Raw genomic sequence first — 17,717 nt, 5'->3', positions numbered from 1 at the left:
TGAACTGGGAAACCACCATATAATTGATACATTTGTTCTACACGCAGCCATTAGCACTCTACAGCTTTCACAAATACATATAGTTACAATTTATTCAATAGCATGCAAGACAAGATGCAAATATCACAGAAAAGCTAAGCATACAGAACCTGAGAGCTTGAGGGTGTCAGGTCAGAAAAAGTATCTGGAGGATCTACTACATGCCATGTAACACTGAAGCTCCACTTTTTTTCGCAAGTGCCTTTTTGCTTGAGCTTAGAGATGTGACCCACAGCAACATGCAGATTCCGACCCACAACATAGATTTTGCAATCACAGGCATTCACAGCAAAGGGTTTGCAAATTTGCTCTGGTAAAGGAGGCCCTTCTATTGTCTCCCAGGAATCGGAGTCCACATCATAAACCTTGAGCTTCATCCTTTCAAGCTCTGAAACCACAAACAAGCACCCATAGACTACTACACTTGAACCAGTCCAGCCTTCTCTCAATCCAACAGCCATATTCTCCCACCTATCAGTTCTTGGATCATATACCTGACCCCTAGGAGAGACAAAAAATGGCCACAACCAGCCTTCTGTCACAAGAAGCTTCCCTTCAAGAACTGCTGCATCATAAGATGCCATATTAGTTCCCATGCTTGCAATGCAGCGCCATTTCCCCTTGACAGGATCCAAAACTTCTGCCGAGTCAAGCTCAAAAAGATTAGTACTGTTTCCTCCAGCTACATATATCATCCCATCAATTACCCCACTTGCAAAAAATGATCTGGCTGCAATCATTTGATTCATCACAGTCCAACGATTTTTTTGCATCTCATACTTCAAGACCAAATCAAGGGGGCAATCCACATCAGAGACCATGCCCCCACAAACAAAGAGTGTACCATCAAGGGGTATTGATGCACACCTAAATCCATGAGGGCAGACCCTCTCCTTACAGGGCATTACTGGGATAGTGTGCCATGAGAAGTGGGTAAGATCTAGAACTTGCCACTGAATTTTCCCAGTGCATTTGTGGAAAGCAAAGACAAAGAGCCAAGGGTCCTTAAAGCCAAGTTCCTTTCTACGGGTGAAGAACCGCTCCTTATTACCAAGTAGTAAATGCCATCGCTTGCAAACTGTTCTACAGGCTGCATGGCTCTGGACTGGAAGCCGGAGAAGACAGTTAAGGGCAACATCATCAGGAAGCCCAGGTATTAAGGGTTCGCCTTGGAGAGATGACTCCAGCTCTGATGAAGGGCTTAACAAAGAAGATTGGATCATAGCTAATCTAAACTTAGGAGATAATGCCATCTGGGAATCCCCTAGCTTATGTACAGGTGCTTGTTCAGATGACATACGAACTCTTTGCATCTTGAAGTATTGAAGGGGAAAAACTAGAAGCCTTTCAAATTCACAGAGAAGCCCTTTGTTCTGATATGAAATATCTATCTATGCTGTCCCCAAAATGTTATATTGAAGAATTACAATGGACAGCCACATTCAAGTCTACAGCAAGTAATCTATTTCAAATCCTCAATTACTTATAGTTTACCATTTTAGTGCAAACAAGGGAATTCTCCCGCATAAGAAATTAAGAAAAGTAAAGCACCAACTCCATCTTCACAAATTCCCAACAAGAACGATGACAATCAGACTACACATGAAACTCTCCAAAAGATTGCAAATTCAATTCGCACGCATCCAAAGCACATAGCTTTTTGAAGTCTGCACAAACCCACTGCTCTTTATCACCACTTTGGCCTATCAAGGTGCCAACTTCAGAGTCTAATACCTCTCATGCCACTGCTGAGACAAGTACAATAGTCCAGATAACAATAGCCCAGATAACAACAGCCCAGATAACAACAGCACATCAAAAAGCAGCCCAATTAATTAAAAAAAATAATCATGGAAAATTAACTAAATTCACTAATTCTTAACTTTTGGAAAGTAAAATTGAACACTAATCACTTACCCAACAACCCATAGCAAATTGGGCATCAATACTTCAAGAATTGAGTGGTTTTGGGGCTTGTTGTTCATAAGCGTCTTGCCAACACGTGGGTCATGAACTTCAATCACAGCCAACCACCCATGAACAGCTAAGAGGAGTGAAGTTAAAGCAGTCACTAGGGGCAGCCACCACGCTAGAATTTTGTTGAAACTTGATGAATTGAAACACAGGTACGTTTCCCCCAGTCTGCACTCTCCCTCCTCAATTCTCAGATCAAAAGGACACTTGACGAGGGTTTAATGACAGCCAAAGAGAAGAAAGAAGAGGTTCAAAAGTTACAGTGGTGCCAATATAGCGTGGGTGGGAGGAGACAGCAGTTATGATACTCAATTCCTCTCTCAAATTGAAATTCTAGGGTGGAGAAATTACAAAATCTGCAGTTTAGAGGAAAGAAGACGATGAGGTGAGGGCTTGGTGACTAAGAATGGTCGAGAATAGGAGGGTTTCGATAGTGAAATTCATGGTTTTTGGGTCTCTGCTTCTAAACTCTCCCCTGTTTCCACATGAAAACCCGATGCTTTCTAGTCTCTTCCTCTTTCTTACTATTATTCTTTATTTCCTTTCCTTTTGTTTTGATGCCGGAGGAGAAGACAAATTCATGTGGCTTAAATGGGCTGCCACCTATCTATCAAAAATTCATATTGATGCTTTAACTTTCTAACATTTTATTTTTGACCCCTAGAACTTTTATAACTTCACTTAAAAGTCCAAATTTAAATTAAACTCTCTGAATTGCATTATCATTTTACAGTAACAGAAACTATTAACCCTCAAAAATTGAAACCCTAATCAGCTGGAAATGGAAATTGTTAATAGCCAGTACAAATTGATAAAAGGAAGCAAACTTAACTAAGTCCAAATCTGGTATCATATAGCTCAGAAACTAAACTCAAACAGCAAGAACAGTTGAACAAAGATTAAAAGCCAGTATCTGAACTTACAAATTCCTTGAATAATAGTTACAAAGATTGTGACTTTGATGGGAATTTGACCTTGTTCTTTGCATAGAAAGGTGACCCAGAAGATCAATCTTCCTCTTTTAGGAAAGTTTATATATAAAATCCATGGGGCAATTGGAGTCCGTTCAATGGCTTTAGAGCCACCAAGTTCCACAGCCCTAACGGACAGTGCTGACACTTTTCAAGCGAACAGACGCTAATTTTGACATATTGTTCTTATCTAATGCCTATTGGATTGGTGTAAATGATAATGCTTATCTTGGTTTCTGTTCGCTTTTTGGGTTAACCGTTTGGTTGCTTGTAGTTGTCAGTTGTTGTGTTCTATTATGCTCTTTCACTGTATTACAATTCCACATCTCTAAAAAATAACCTTGTTGAAAGGTTAATAAATTTTTAAACACCCCCTTTTCGCAAGTTAATTTTAAAAGTAAATTATACTTAGATGCCACGTTAATAACTTCAGCAATGTGTTATATCAATCCAAGGGAGTATAATTAAAATATTTAAAAGTTTTAAAGAGAAAACTTTTTTAATATATTAAATTTATTTTTTTAAAATTTTACTTTAAAAAAATTTCAACCCAAATATAAGTTTAAAATTTTTAAATATTAAAATGCCTCCCATTATTTAAAAAAAAAAAAAAAAAAATCTGTCTCAAAAAAGGCTTAAAGGCTAAAGCTTTGATTAGATATGAAGATAAAGAGTATAATCAATTGCTTACCTAAAAACAGTTAGGAAAAAATAAAATATATGAAAAAAAGCAAATGGATGTCACTTTTTATAAAATTAATAAGGAGTTATAAGAGTTAATCTACTATACTATATTAGAAATCAACTACCAATAATTTTTACTAAAATATTAAATTCAAAATTTAATAAATAAAAAAAACTATATTATAAATGAATTTTGTTTTTAGGAAGATTGAAATGTCAATAGAAGAGGACTGTAGGATGCTTGATGAGGATGCATGGAGTGATGGAGACCAAGGCAGAGCAATAACGATAAATGTGTATTATGACAATGCTTAATGGACAAGTCAAATCCAATTATACAAATTAACGCGGTGTCATGATTTCATTGGTTAGAGAAGTTTTCATGTGAGCCACATCCACCTGGATCAATCTTGTTCCTCTAAATTCTAGCTCAGCCCTTTTAATCATTTCATTTCCATTCTTTTTATTAAGAAAAGTACAAATAATTACTTTCTAGTTTTGCGCTTTCACATTTTAGAGCATGTATTTTATTTTCTTTTTAGTGATATTATATTTTTAAAATGTCAATAAAAGAATTAAAATATCCTTAAATATTATTTATTTATAAATAAAGTAAAAAAATATGACGATATCATATTTATATTATAACTTTCACTCTGTCAACTTTCAAGGAAAGTAAAAGTTTTAAATATTTTAATTAAATTTAAAAAACAGCCTTTACAGAAATAAAACAGCCTTTTACTCTGTCATATTTAAATCATATCCTTTACAGATTGTTATAATAAGTTCTCTAACAACTTGCATTCCGCCTCCATTGATGTGTTCTCAATCTATTGCAATTTATTACTATCAAATGCGCCATTATAATCTGCACTTTGAAATCATCAGGACACAGTAGTTCAGTAAGTAAATAGTATCCTATAATACAACTAAAACTCCCATATAAAGCTACTTAAAATGCTTTGAGCACTAAACAAGAACCATCAAATGGTGGCATTTTGCAAAATTTTGCTCTCATATAAAAGCCACTTAAAATGCTTTCGAGATCTATATTTTACAAAACATAATCATTTAGTGGTTAAAACCCAAGAAGGTCCCCTTCACCATGAGGAACTTATGGCTCAATTGAAACGTTAACATGTGCACACACCCCAAGCCCATTGGACACCAATCAAATTAAAATCAGTAACTCATGAACTGAATCAATAAAATTGGATAAAATTCGGGATATATAAGAACAGTAGCCCTAAAATCATTATTCATGTCGTTAGCAACAGTTTCCTATGCCTGAAAAATCTATACAAGTACAATCATAAGTGAAAGATACACATATTAGGAATTTGATATTCATACAAAAGTTCATCTTGGTACAGATATATTGCTCCACATTATTCCAAGAAAGATCTCAACTTCAAAACACAAGTGATCTGTATACCATGATTAAATACATCCATGGTTTTTTGGGATGAACCACAGACATGCAACTCGATAAAATTTATACTCCATCTAGAATTATAATTACCAGTTTATGCTGATGTCCTTTAAAATAACCATAGCATAAAATTCTTTGCACTCTGCAGGAAGAATCCAAAGCTTTATCATGACACCTAAAACAACAGAGTCACCAAGGCCAACTTTTATATTATATCACAAGCTCTAGCATTATTTATTCCTCGCTAAAGTATGCCCACAGGGAGATCATGAAATGATTAGTTGTAAATCTAATAAAAACAATACTTGATGGCACTTAGCAGAACACCACACACAACAACCCAACCACAACACACCCCCCACACCCACAACCCCCCCCAACCCACCCCACCACCACCACTAAAAATGGAAGAGATAATCCACAACAAGAAATACAAATGAAGCTTGAAAAACAGTTTAAACCCAACCCCAATTCTATATCCATGTTCACCAATATTCACAAACACCCAAACCTACATCTAGAAACATTTCTCACTTTACCATCCTAGTTCTTTCTTCCTCTCCCACGTATCTATATCCACAAAGTGAGATTCTCTCAAAGCCATCTCCATTAGCATTGCCGAACATTTACCTAGTTCTACATCCTTTTACTTGTCATACAAGGAAAATTATATTGATTCCCCAAGTAATCACCTTTGAGAAGATCCTGAGGAAGTAACTCCATAACTAATCAAGGAGAGGTAAGACTTGAGGACACATTTAACATAAAATAGTAAACCTTTATTCATAAATACAGACACTCTTGATCCCTTTGTAAGGCACATACATTAACTAGCAGGAAAGACACACAAATATTTGAGACCAAAAGTGCAAAACTACAAATGGAGAGCTAGATCTAAATCTACTTGAACTTGCTCTTCAGCATCAGAAGAAACCCCTGAGCCAGAAAGGAAACTTCCAGACCCTTAAAGAAAAGTAGTTCTTTTTTCTGAGACTTCTCTATCTGCACAGGAGGTGGAGAGGTAGCCTTTGGCCTTTTTGATGTTTTTGTCATGGAAGCATCCCCAAGGACATCACTCACGTAAGGCCTCTTATTCCCTTCACAATTCAAGGCACCTCTCCTGTCACACCGATCGACTCTTTTTTGGCCCAAACACTAACATGGACCCCAAGGAAAGACACTGAAGCCAAAGTCGGGAAATTGATTTGAGCCAAAGACCTGGACAAGTATTCATGATAGCAAATGTAGGATACGGAAATTTAAAACACTCGAGGATCTGCAAGGGATTTTCAGAGATGAACGGCATAGCATCTGTTGGAATCTCAATCCCTATATTAAAGGGATTATTATTTCTTTCTTCTTATGTATATCTTGTTTCCTATTTGTATTAGTTTGTATTAAATTAAGTTTCCTTGCAAAGATAGGAATCTTATATATAAATAGGCATATGTACAAAATCATTCAAATATATGAAAAATACAGAAATTTCTCTCAAATACATTAGTTTCATTTTGGTATTAGAGCTTTCAATTTATTAGGGCAGGCTTTAATACTGTTTATGTGCACTGGTCATGCGCACTATTCACAGGTACTGTTCATGCATAGTGTTCACAGATAATGTTTACAAGTACTGTTCATCGGCACAGTTCATAGCACGTGGACCTCAGACTTTTTCAATTGTTCCTCGTGTGTTGTGCTTCTATCCAGCCGTTATCCTTGATCTGACCACAAGTGAATATGTCTGAAACAGTGGATTACTTTGAAAGAACAAAAGATATTGGCATTTTTTTAATAAAGAAGTTTAATTCCTAAGGCGTCTGTTTTCTCAGCTTGAATCTCAATCTTTCACAGTTGGATCTTCCAATTTTGTCAAATCAGGTAATGCTTTTCTTGCCAATCTTGATGGATTATAGATTCTGAAGCAAACAAATGTGTGACGGGCTCTTCAAATAAATTTTCTACCTATTCTTCATACTCAGGAAAAGAAAAAGCCTGTATAGCGGACGATTCCTTAACAACAATTTCTGGTACAAGTTTTGTTACACACAGTCCCAATATGTATCTCACTTCAGCTCTTCATATTCTCAACTTTCCCATTAATCTTTTATCTATCAGTTCCGTTATTCAAGCTCTTAATTGCAAAATTGAATTTTTTCATACTCATTGCATATTTCAGGATTTGTAAACAGAAAAAATGATTGGCAGTGGTAGATTGCAAAATGGTTTGTGTTTTCTAGATGACAATTGTAGTTCTTCAAATCTCGAAGCAAACCAGACTTTGTTAGGATAGACTGTGAGTACCAATGAGGAGATTATCCAGTGGCATAGGAGATTAGAACATCCATCTTTTCCTACTTTAAAAAGGTTATATCCTAATTTATTTAGGAGTTGCAACTCAGAATTACTAATTTGTGATGCTTGTGAATTTGCTAAACACACAAGATAATCTTATCTTTCAACATATAATAGAAGTTTGGTCCCTTTTATGACTATCCATTCTGATGTATGGGGACCTACCCAAACTACTTATTTGTTTGGATATAGATGGTTTGTCACTTTTATTGACTGTTGCACTAGGTTGATATGAGTTTATTTAATGAGAGCAAAAAGTAAAGTATTTTCTTGCTTTCAACAGTTTCACACATGATTTGTACACAGTTTGATGCTAAGGTTAAAATTTTAAGAATTGATAATGACACAGAATATGTTAATGGTGTCTTTCATGCTTATTTGGATACAAATGTTATAATGCATCAAACTAATTATGTCAAGGCAAGTAAACAAAATGGGGTGTCTGAAAGAAAAAAAATAGATATTTATTGGAGGTGGCTCAATCTCTTATATTTACTATGAATCTACCTACACCTTATTGGGGGGATACAGTTCTTGCTGCAATGTATCTTATCAATAGAATGCCTCTAAAAACATTGAACTTTAAGAGCCCTTTAGAGGTTTTACAACGCCATAATTCTTATACTGTTCCTCCAAAAATTTTTGGATATATCTATTTTGTCCACAAAACAAATGTTGGTAAGTTAAAACCTAGAGCTCTTAAATGTGTGTTTGTAGGTTATTTTGGTACTCAAAAGAGCTACAAATGTTATCATTCTCCTACTAGGAAATATTTTGCTAGTATGGATGTTACCTTTAGAGAATCTGAGCCTTTTTTCCCTGTCAAATCATCTCTTCAGGGGGAGTACAAGGAGAAAAAGGAAGAAGTTTTTCCTAACCAGGTTATTAGGCTTGGGTCACACCTTAGTAATGAGCCATCTAATCATAACCAACCACCTCCTCAAACCTCAGGGAGATTGAATAAATTAGATTTGAGAACTTACATTTGTCAGAATAAAACAAATACAACCATTGAGCTTGATATACCTGATCAACTAGCATCCCTGGAATCAATTCCTGAAGAATGTGGTGAGTCTCCTTTACTTCCTAATGATCCTAATTCTGTTTCTGATTTGAATTCTACTATTGATGATCTTGATATTCCTATTGCTCTCAGAAAAGGAGTTAGAATTTGTACTAAGCATCTATTTCTAATTTTATTTCTTATGACTCCTTGTCTCCTTATAGAGCATTTGTTTTGTCTATTTCTTCTGTTTCTATACCACAGGGTTGGAAGGAAGCATACCTTGATTCAAAATGGAATACTGCTATGGTTGAGGAGATGAAGGATTTGACAAAGAATGAGACATGAAATCTTGTTACTCTCCTTAATGGAAAAAAAACCAGTTTGATACAAGTGGGTGTTCACTGTGAAGCACAAAGCAGATGGCTCAATTGAGAGATACAAAGCCAGACTGGTAGCAAAGGGATTCACATAGATATGTGGGGTAGATTATTAGTAAACTTTTGCCTCTGTTGCAAATATGAACATCATCAGGATTTTATCGTCTGGTGTAGCAAATTTTGAATGGAATTTATAGCAGTTCGATGTCAAGAATGCTTTTTTGCATGGAGACTTAGAGGAAGAAGTGTATGTGAAAATACGTCCAAGATTTGATGATGCAAAAACCAAAGGAAAGGTTTGCTGATTGAAAAAGGCTTTGTATAGCCTCAAGCAGTATCCTAAGGCATGGTTTGACAGATTCAACAAGGCTGTGATCTCTTTTGGCTTCTATCAGAGTAATGCTGATCACATTTTATTTATAAAACATTGTAGAGGTAAGATCACATTATTTGTTATTTATGTGGATGATATAGTAGTGGCAGGAGATGATAAGGAAGAAATTGCAAATCTGAAGCAACGTCTAGCACAGAAGTTTGAGATTAAGGACTTGGGAAAATTAAGGCACTTTCTTGTAATAGAGGTTGCTAGATCAGATAAAGGGATATTTATTTCTCAAAGGAAGTACATATTAGGTCTTTTGGAAGAAACAAGTATGCTGGGCTGTAAACCAGCAAAGTCTCCCATTAAGACAAATCATAGATTACAAGCTGGAGTTGGAGAGTTAGTGGATTTAGAGATATATCAGAGATTAGTTGACAGATTGATCTATCTTTCACATACTAGACCAGATATAGCATTTGCAGTAAGTTTGATAAGTCAACATATGCATGATCTTTGTGAATCTTATTTAGAAGTCGTTTTTCGCATTCTAAGATATTTGAAATCTACCCTTGGGAGAGGACTTCTTTTCTTAAAGCATGGACATCTTCAAATAAAGGCCTTTATATACATAGATTGGGCTGAATCTCTTAATGATAGAAGGTCAACAACGGGTTATTGTACTTTTATTAGTGGTAACATGGCTACTTGGAGAAGTAAAAAAACAAAGTGTGACTGCTAGATTCAGTGTAGAGGCTGAATATAGAGCCATGGCTCAAGGTGTATGTGAATTGTTGTAGTTACAAAAGTTAATGGAAGAATTGAAACTATTAGAAGTAAATAGTTTATACTTGTTTTGTGATAACAAAGCTGCTATCAGTATTGTCCACAATCCAGTACAGTATGATCAAACCAAACATATAGAAATTGACCAATACTTAAGGAGAAAATTGAAGATGGATCGTTGAGTGTATCTCATGTGACTTCTAAAAATCAGTTAACCGATGTATTCACCAAGAGACTCAGCAGCAAAATATTTCATCCTCTAGTTTGCAAGTTGGGCATGTGTAATATACATGAACTAACTTGAGGGCGAGTGTTGAAATCTCAATTCCTACATTAAAGGAATTATTATTTCTTTCTCCTTATGTATATCTTGTAAACTATTTGTATTATTTTCCATTAAATTAGGTTTCCTTGTAAAGGAAAGAATCCTGTATATAAATAAGCATATGTACAAAGTCATTGAAACATATTAAAAATACAAAAATTTCTCTCAAATACATTAGTTTCATCAGCATCTCTCCAGGTTTGTAACTCATCAGAATTGAAGTGACAAACTTCACTAGTGCCTGAACAAAATGAAGGATCAGAAGGGAATCCAATAACTCCGCCTAAATAGTTTGTGCTTAGCCAGTCCCAAGCTAGGATAAAGGAAGAGGGTTGCGGTAGGTGACAACCAGTGTAAAAATTTCGTCATACCTCATGATATGGATTTTTACGATATAAAATTTTGGGTGTCCTCTACTAACAATACGCTACATTGGAGCCTGGGTGTAGTGAGAAATATGTAAGGGTGTAAAGCGTTCACTAAAAGCGACGCGCCATGCCATGCCATGCCAGCACCTAGGTGTAGTGTTAAATGAGCAAGGATTCCCACATTATGGATGAGTGTGGGTAAAGAAGTTAGTCCATAGAACAGATAGTGAAACAGAACACAAGATAGGCATAGAGAATAATAGAAGATGTCATAGAAGGAGATCAATTAGAAAGGAACAGGATAAGAGAAGAATCAAGGTTGATACTTGGAATGTTAGATCACTTACAAAAAAATTAATGGAGCTTGTAGATACCTTGTAAAGAAGAAGGGTGAATATTGCTTGCATTAAGAAGACTAAATGGGTAGAAGAGAAAAGCAAGGAAGCCGGTAATTCAGGATACAAACTGTGATTTACCGAAAAGGAGAGGAATAAGAACGTAGTGGACATAATCATAGACAGTACATTAAAAGATACCGTAATAGTTGTGAAAAGAGTAGGAGATAAAATTAAAGCTAGTACTAGAAGGAGAAATAATAAATGTAGTTAGTACTTATGCTCTACAAATAGGACTAGATAGCGAAAGTAAACAATAGTTTTGGAAAGATATGGATGATCTAATGGAAAGCATACTGAATGAAGAGAATATTCTTATTAGTGGAGATTTGAATGGACATGTATGAAGTGATAGGCAAGATCATGAGAATGTTCATAGAGGTTTTGGTTTTTATAGTTGAAATGAGGAGGGGAAAAGTATCTTGGATTTTGCCATGGCGTACGACCTAATACTAGCAAATACCTACTTTATAAAAAGGAAGTTGCATTTAGTGACTTTCAAAAGTAGACAACATAGAAGCTAAATTGACTTCCTCTTAACCGGGAAGACAAATAGAGCTCTATGCAAAGATTGCAAAGTTATTCCAGGAGAAGCTTTACCAAGTTAACATCGGTTAGTGGTCTTGGATGTCAAGTTTAGGAACAATTCAAGTAAGGCCAGAAGAAATACTGTAACTCGAACAAGGTGGTAGGAGTTCAAAGGAGTAAAGCAAGTGAAGTTCAAAAATGAGCTTCTCGAGTCCGAAGCATGGAAGCTGGATGTGGAGGCCAATAATATGTGGATACAGATGGCATCAAAAATTAGAGAAGTAGCTAGAAAAGTACTTGGAGAGTCTAGAGGACATGGACCACCCTCAAAAAAGAGATGGAAGTAGAATGAGGAAGTACAATAGGCAGTGAAAAGAAAGAGGAAATAGTATAAGAAATTATCTAAGTGTGATAATGATGAGGCTTATGAACAGTACAAGATAGCAAAGAAAGAGGCAAAAAAGACGGTTAGTCAAGTAAGAGCACAGGCCTTTGAAAAGTTATATGAGAAACTTGGAACTAAAGAAGGGGAGAAAGATATTTATAGATTAGCAAGGAGGAAAGAAAAAAAATGTCAAATTCTCAATCAAGTTAAGTGCATTAAGGATAAAGAAAGAAAAGTGTTAGTGAAAGATGAGGACATTAAAGAAAGATGGAGAAATTATTTTGATGATTTCTTTAATAATAGTCAAAGTAGTAATAGCATAAATATAGACTACAGAGCAATAAAAAAGAATGTGAATTACACTATAAGGATTAGATCTTCAGAAGTAAAGGAAGCACTTAAGAAAATGAAAGTGGATAAAGCCTGTGGACCTGATGGAATATCAATTGAAGTGTGAAAGTGTTTGGGAGATGTTGGAGTGTCATGGTTAACTAAATTGTTTAATAAGATTCTAAACTCAAAAAAAATGCCTGATGAATGGAGGAAGAGCATTTTAGTACCTATTTTTAAAAATAAAGGAGACATACAGAGTTACTTAAACTATAGGAGAATTAAACTCATGAGCCATACAATGAAGTTATGGGAAAGAGTTGTGAAACATCAACTACTTCACGACACTTCTATCTCTCCTAATCAATTTAGCTTCACGCCCGGTCGTTCAACTATGAAAGCGATCTTTCTCATTAGAAGTTTGACGGAAAAATATAGAAATGTTAAGAAAGATCTACATAAGGTTTTTATTAATTTGGAGAAGACTTATGATAGTGTTTCAAGAGATGTCTTATGGAGAGTGTTACAACAGAAGAGGGTATCTATTAGGTACATACAAGTGTTGAAAAATATATATGAAGGAGCAACTACTATTGTGCGCACAGTAGGAAGAAACATAAGAGATTTTTCTATCTCAGTTGAATTACACCAAGGTTCAGCTATGAGCCTTTACCTTTTTATATTAATTCTAGATGAATTAACAAAACATATACAAGAGAATATCCCTTGGTGCATGATATTTGCGGATGATATAGTTCTAATAGATGAGACGCGAGAAGGAGTCAATAGAAAACTAGAGCTTTGGAGAAGTACTCTAGAGTCAAAGAGTTTTAAATCAAGTAGAACAAAGACAGAATACATGCATTATAAGTTCAGTGAAGGCCGAACTGATAATAGGGAAAGAATTAGTTTGAATGGAGTGGTATTGCCTCAAAGTAATCACTTTAAATATCTCGACTTAATCTTTCAAGTAGATGGGGGATGTGAGGAGGATGTTAGTCATAGGATTAAAACTAGATGGTTGAAGTGAAGACGTGCCACGAAGGTTTTATGTGATCGCAAGATTCCCAATAAGTTGAAAGAAAAATTTTACGGTACAGCCATACGACCAGCCATGTTATATGGTAGTGAGTGTTGGGTAATGAAAGAGCCGAATGTGTCCAAGATAAGAGTTACGAAGATGAGAATGTTAAGGTGGATGAGTGGCCATACTAGAATAGATAAAGTCCGTAACGAGAGTATAAGAGAAAAGGTAGGAGTGGTGCCAATTGAGGATAAGTTGAGAGAAGGGAGATTAAGGTGGTTTGGTCATTGGAAGCATAGACATACAGAGGCTCCAGTTAGACAAGTAGAGCACATTGGGTTAGAGGATAGAAAAGAAGGGGTAGATCTAAACTGACTTAGAGAAGAGTAGTACAACATAACCTAGAAGCATTACAAATTTCTAATGATTTAACCCAAAATCATTTAGAGTGGAGAAAGAGAATCCATATAGCCGACTCCAATAAATTTTTAGGATAAAAGTTGAGTTGAGTTGAGTTGAAGGAAATCCAATGGCTACAAGAGAAGCAAAGATGTTTGAGGATGTGGTTCCATTTCTAATTGGAGCAACTGCTGCCATGATTAAGCAACTCGGAGGATAAATTCGGAATTGCCACCAGTAGAAGGAAGATTTCGAGACATGATGAGGTGAGATTTACCATTTGCAAGATTGTTTCTAATGAACTTGCTAGTATTCGCTAGGCCGTTTTCATGCAAGTAACAACTCTTGTAGAAGCATGGAGAAGCTTCCCAATTGAAGAAAGGCAAAATTTTCCCAGCTCCTAAGGAATTCTCAGTTTGAAGGTTGGTGAGGGGACTAATGTGGGAGCCAATAATTTCAATAGAATTACTGAAAATACCAGTAGAATTCCATCTCTTCCTTGACTTAATCTCTCCTTGGTGAACCATAAGACGGCCCCCAAGAGCCCGATGATTGCTGAATGCTTTTTTGCAATAGAAGCATGAATGGATATTTGCATGCTTCTTTGCATTTTCTTTACCTGCAACTGAAAGGGAATTCATTGTTGAAGTTGAAAGAGACTCTTGACGAATCTCCTTTAGAAAAGAAAAGATGAGAACTCACAGTTCAAGAAAAACCTTGTGATAAACAACAATGCCCCACTTCTTTTTTTTTTTGGTTGAACAAAACCCCACTTCTTACTGTCTTTTATATTAACTCTAATATAAACGACAATCCTAATTATATTATTTTAATAAAAGATACCACAAAATGCACAAATGAGAAAATAAAGTTGCCATAGAAAAGCTGCATGCAGCAACAGCTTCTGAGTGACCTCATTGGCAATAAGCTACCTGTGGAATAGTGATAAATGCCAAACAATGCATGAAAGCAATGCAAAACAAATGTCCTGCCTGTGTAAAGGGCATCCCAACTATCGCAAGGTCTTTAAACTACCTGTCACTTAATCTTCTGAATTTGTTAGGGGTAATTTTGGAAGTTGTAGGACAACAAAGAACAGAAGCATGCCAGGCATTTTTAAGCAAGTCCATCATAAGCTTCATTCAAAGTGGACATGGAAGTTATGTGATACTTGAAATTTTGAGTAGTACCTAATACACTCCAATGATGCAAATTTTGATGCAATAAATCTATTGAGAAACTTGAACAAAAACATCAAGTTCAGATTTATTAGAAAGGTCCACAGACCTTTCTCTATGCACAGTGAGAAAAAGTGGAAATCTGGAAAAATATTTCTGTATTGAATTGCGAAAGTTGAGTTACAGTGATCTGTTATATACAAGCTAACTACTTCTACACACATGAACTATAAACCAAAACAGACTAACAAACTAAACCAATCAGAGTTGTCCACATCAGCATCTATTTACTTTACAGCTAATAAGTTACTTCTACACATAGTCCCATCACCTACACCTCAATGGATTTGCATGGGGAAACAATATCAATTTCATTTGCAAAAGATGGGAAGAAAACAATCAAACAAGTGCCAAACAAAAAGGAACAAGAGTCTGTTGCAACAAAATGCACCACTAAACAACGAGGAACTAAAATTTAACAGAAACACAGTGCTGATAACTCATTTAAACTACTTTTCAGCATTCAGTTAGTTTCACAGCACAAAATACCAAAATTCTGAACTATCAATAGGTCTCTTATCATTGTTTCTTCAAAATTATACAGCATCTAAAGAACTGTAAGCTTTAATGTTGTTATTTCACCATTTTCATCTCATCAAGATTGCTTATTGTAGCAAACTCAACACAACTCAACTAAGCCTTTATCCCAAATTTATTGGTGTTGGCTACATGTACTCTAAACGATTTTGGGTTAAATCCTAAAAAATGTGTAATGCTTATTGTAGCACATGAAAGTAAAAAAATCACAAGATAACAGTTTGTCCTCCACCTAATAAACCACAAAGAAAAGGGGGAAAAACTATTGATGATATCAAAATTAACACTTTAGCTTCAAACACATTCCTCTAAAGGCAAGTAATGAGCATATCATACAAAAACTAAAGCCTTTTGAATTTGCTGCATTATGAAATAGCAGAAGCAACAATGCAACCTATTTGCCGCATTATGAAATAACTTTTCCTTGCTCAACACCAACAAAACTTTCTCAAATGGATTGTAGGGCAATGACTCATAGAAGACCAAATGGGTAAAATCAATATGTAGAGGAGTCAAAATGAACAACCCGTGATCCCTCTAAGTTAATTCTTGTCCAAATGGGCAATGCCTAAACAAGCATCCACCACCACAGTACACCAACAATTTCACCACCAAATAGTAGGAAAAAAAAAATAATTAAAATCTAGAATTGAGAATAAGCAACAAATTCAGACATGGCTCTCAGTGATTACGGTTGTCTATAAATTTATACATAAAAGCATTAACAGCAGAAGGAAAGGCTTACCTTGTGTACTCTGTTTCCGGGAGTGGTTTTTTCAGGTCACCACCGTGGCTAAAGTCGACACTTTCATTGCAATCTCTGGGCTCAAGCCCAAAGCTCATGTAGTTTACCCATTCTCATTTTTACTATAATATATCGATAAATAATGATAAATCTTCTTTACGATGTATATAATAACTAAATAATAATATTCATGCCATATATAAATAATTTATAATTTTATTTTTATTTAATTTTTAATTATATTTTAACTAAAAATAAATTATTATTAAATTAATTTTTAATTAAAATTTCTCTTATTTAATTTAATTTAAATAAATTTTTGCATATTATAATAATAAATTTTAATTAATTTATAGTATAATTAATTAAAATATTTATTTAATTTTTTTTATACATATATTAATAGAGTTTCAATGGTTATTTCATTTAAAATGTAATAAAATTATTTTATTTAAAAAATAATTTAGATTTCATGAAATTTTTATATTTTATTCCATAATTTGTATAAATTGATATTTATTTTTTTTAGATTATAAAAAATATATTAGATTAATAAGAAAAATATGTTATTTTAAAAATATATAAATATAATATTTCTTATTATTAATATAACAAAAATATTAAATTATTAATAATGAATTAAATTATTTAATTTTAATAATAGTAAAAATATATATTATTATTAATTAAAAATAATATTTTATTATATTATTTTTTTAAAATACTATATTGTTGTGTGATTTTTTTAATTAATCTAATGTATTTTTTATAAAATAACTCTTTCACAAAAATGATTATCGCTTTACATAAATTTATGATATAAAATAAATATATTTTATAAAAATTAAAATTTTAAAATATCATCATTTTCTGTTAATATAATAAATATTAAAAATATATACTATTTTTTAAAAGATAGATCCCATAATTTCGATACTGTAACTTTAATTTTTTTAATTATAACTAAATTTTTTATGTAAAAATAATTATATTTTTAATTAAATTTCATATATATATATATATATATCAATTTATTTATAAAATACAATTTCTTTAATTTTATTAACTTTCTTATTTTTCATTAATTAGTTGTTCAATTGTTTTAAATTATAATTAAGTTATTAATTTTTTAATTATGTATATGTAAAATATAAATTATTTAATACTTACTCTCTTAATATTATAATAAGTAGTTATTATTATAAGATAAGTTATAATATATTTTAATTAAAAAATGATAACAAAAGCATTTAAATTTAATTTTTATAACAATAAAATATTTCTTATTTACTTGATTGTTTCAATTCAATAATAATAATGATAATAATGATAATAAGCATTAATTAATTTAAAAAAAAAATAAAAAAATACATGTTAATTATAAATAAATTAAATCTCTATAATTTATTTTAATAGTGTTTTATGTAGACTACATTTTTAACAAAGATTTTATAATAAAAATAATAGAAAATATAACAATATAATAAAAATAATTATTAAAGA

The 17,717-nt window shown here is 33.5% G+C and overlaps 1 protein-coding gene and 1 long non-coding RNA gene across 5 annotated transcripts; both read right to left on the bottom strand.

Moving 5' to 3' along the window:
- Nucleotides 1-3,155, bottom strand: LOC110672121 (F-box/kelch-repeat protein At1g30090). Of its 4 annotated transcripts, none has more exons than XM_021834810.2 (2): nt 2,937-3,155; nt 1-1,787 (listed from the first exon to the last, which is right to left on the bottom strand). In XM_021834810.2, exon 2 carries the CDS (start codon nt 1,350-1,352, stop codon nt 135-137), a length of 1,218 nt encoding a protein of 405 aa, XP_021690502.1. In that variant the 5' UTR covers nt 1,353-1,787; nt 2,937-3,155; the 3' UTR covers nt 1-134. The 4 variants fall into 4 exon arrangements, with proteins under 4 accessions (XP_021690502.1, XP_021690501.1, XP_021690499.1 ...); XM_021834809.2 differs by having other exon boundaries at nt 1-1,784; XM_021834807.2 differs by lacking the exon at nt 2,937-3,155 and adding an exon at nt 1,957-2,936 and having other exon boundaries at nt 1-1,784.
- A 1,706-nt stretch (nt 3,156-4,861) lies between these two features.
- Nucleotides 4,862-16,348, bottom strand: LOC110672116 (uncharacterized). The gene is made up of 2 exons (XR_002498215.2): nt 16,215-16,348; nt 4,862-5,275 (listed from the first exon to the last, which is right to left on the bottom strand). It is a non-coding gene; the product is annotated as an uncharacterized LOC110672116 (long non-coding RNA).
- Between the last annotated feature and the right edge of the window lie 1,369 nt (nt 16,349-17,717).

The sequence above is a fragment of the Hevea brasiliensis genome, chromosome 15, assembly GCF_030052815.1.
Source record: "Hevea brasiliensis isolate MT/VB/25A 57/8 chromosome 15, ASM3005281v1, whole genome shotgun sequence".
Taxonomy (NCBI): domain Eukaryota; kingdom Viridiplantae; phylum Streptophyta; class Magnoliopsida; order Malpighiales; family Euphorbiaceae; genus Hevea; species Hevea brasiliensis.
This window is presented reverse-complemented; position numbering and strand designations above follow the sequence as displayed.